The sequence below is a fragment of the Coprinopsis cinerea genome (genome assembly GCF_000182895.1).
Source record: "Coprinopsis cinerea okayama7#130 chromosome Unknown cont3.47, whole genome shotgun sequence".
Classification (NCBI taxonomy): Eukaryota; Fungi; Basidiomycota; class Agaricomycetes; order Agaricales; family Psathyrellaceae; genus Coprinopsis; species Coprinopsis cinerea.
In genome coordinates this window covers 1-2,416 of record NW_003307498.1, presented here as the reverse complement: position 1 = coordinate 2,416, position 2,416 = coordinate 1, and the positions used below count along the sequence as shown (strand labels likewise).

Genomic DNA, 2,416 nt, shown 5'->3' with positions numbered 1-2,416 from the left:
CAAACCCCCTTCTCAAAGGACAGAGAAAAGCGACAGTAAAGCTTAACAGATGCGAGATGGAATAGCGAAAACTCAGCCAGGCAAAGGTTAAATTCTTCCATTCTGAAAGCGAACACTTTCAGCCAAAATTCCTCGACAGTCTTCCTAAGCTCCATCGACATCCAAGGTATCCCAATTGACGAAAACCAAATCAGAGGAGAAGAGTGGATGGAAGAAGCATGGACGAGCACAGGGGCAAAACAGCCGTCCAGCCTACCTCAACAAGACCGGACCCACAGGAATGGAAGAACAAAGACAAGGGTCGTCCTATGACCACACGAACACGAGGATGGGAGCACGACGATGGCCTCGTGAGGAAGGATAGAAGCCCGCCCACCATCGTCATGCGTGCCCAAATGTGTCATCGATTGTTTTTCCAGGTCCAGCCTACACCAAGCACGTCCATCCAGTCAGCAAGAAGAGAAGTACCCCGAGAGAATGAAACGTACTCTCGGACACCGGCATCCAACCCCCCACAAAACGCATTGCCGATACTCCCTCACTCGCCCCGTGCACACGCTAGCACGGTCGATTTCGACGCGTTGCTCGGAGCGCCGTCCGCCGTTTGTGTAGGGTACATCGCCGATGTCGTATACTGGCCGCACCGTCCGTAACATGGTCGCACAAATACGTTAGCTACTAGTAGGACATTCCATGGAAAGACTGGACAAGATAGAGAAGGAAAGGACGCACAGCTAGCTACGAGGGGAGGTGGGCGACCATGAAGCTGATTGAGTCGGAGGGGGCAGAGGAGAGCGTGGATAGTGGCTGATGGATCTGCGTAGCCTGATCATAACACCGCCCAGTCAATTCCTTTCATCGAAGGATTCATCGAAGGACATCCTTTCTTATGGTGACTGGTGGATCTGCATAGTCTGCCATATCACCGTCCCGTCAGTTCCTTCCCATAGAAACAAGAAACAAGAGGAACTGAGAATACAACAGTCGAGAACGAGATGAGGAAGAATGAATGTCAACCGCGTTTCGAGGTCGTCGTCGTCGCCGGAACAAGGTTCGCGACGAAATTGTTTGGCTTTGTTATGACTGGAGCCTGAGTGTAGGTGCTAGGTTCGGAGGGTTGTTGTGTTTAGGGGAATGGAGTATTTGACCGTGTTAGATTCAGAAGCTCTCAGCTTGTGCGTCGGCCCACGATCGTCCGATTTTCAACATGCGGGTTCGGGGTGCAGCTTTCTCTTTCATCGACCCTTTCGACGACGCCGCCATCCATCGACGATCGACCACCCAGCTTCGGCCTCGGCCAAAACCCACCCCGGCTGTCCACCTGCATTCTGGAAGTCGACGTCTCCCGCCTCCGCCGACCGGAATCCAATCGTTGACGCCCCGACCTCGGAATGGACGTCTCACCAGCGCTAGACTCAGATCTACAACCACCGTGACGAGATACTGCCTCACGACTGGCCATCCCCCTCCAAGCCTCGAGGGATGACGACGGGAATTAGAGCAGCGCTGGACTCGACTTCGTATCCCCAACCCCGATATGGTTCCTCGCCCATTGACTCTTCCACAAGCCCGACCGTTGAGTGGAATGCTTTCATATTGCACAGACACCCCATCTTCCTGCCTTGGACCGACGATATGGGAGCGATGGGACTGAGAAACGACTGGGAACGATTCGTAACTAGGCGCGGTTCGAGAGAGGGTTGGTACAGCTACCCCGACGATGGTTTCGAGAAACCCCATAGGATCCGATCCCCTTGCGATGCCTTCATTGAACTCGATATCCCATCCCCCACGCCCAGTTCATCCCCGACGCCGAATTCATTCCCCTGATCGATACTACGCCATCTTCGTATCCTCGTAACGATCCACGACGGTGGACTTTCCTCGACTTGATTCGGTTCGATTGAATATCCCCTAGGCCCACGCTGAATGTCTCGCTACCATCTAAGATACCTCGCTGCCAACGTCCCTTGCCCGAGAGACCCCTGAGGGATACCACTTCGCCTTCCAACAGCGAGCGCAGGAGATTGAGCGTCGGGTGAGACTAGGCGTACTTCGCATGCCTGTGAGAGCTTCATTAAGGGATTCATCGATACATGCTCCGGGGGACCCATCGAGACTTGATCCGGGGAATTCACGAACTGGAAAATCGCTGCACCCACCTCAACGTGCATCGCCCTCATTCGATATCCCCCACCCCTCGATATTTCCTAACGCTGTGCCCTGGGGTCTCTCTGCCTGCCCATCGTCTATCCCTTCCGATGCCCTGGCTCCTTCGACGCGTCTGATCGACCCTGCACCGCTATTCCCCACAGACCCTGCCGCTTTTCTCTCACCCCCGCCAACTTGCTCCCTGAGCTTCCTACGTGCACCATTGGGACATCTACGCTTCCTAACTCGAACCCTCTGAAATCTC

At 54.4% G+C, this 2,416-nt stretch overlaps 1 protein-coding gene across 1 annotated transcript; it reads left to right on the top strand.

Annotated features, from left to right (window-relative positions):
- Window positions 1-218: 218 nt before the first annotated feature.
- Window positions 219-653, top strand: CC1G_15843 (hypothetical protein; the record flags this gene model as incomplete). Its single annotated transcript, XM_002909975.1, has 1 exon — window positions 219-653. One exon carries the CDS (start codon window positions 219-221, stop codon window positions 651-653), a length of 435 nt encoding a protein of 144 aa, XP_002910021.1.
- Window positions 654-2,416: the final 1,763 nt, after the last annotated feature.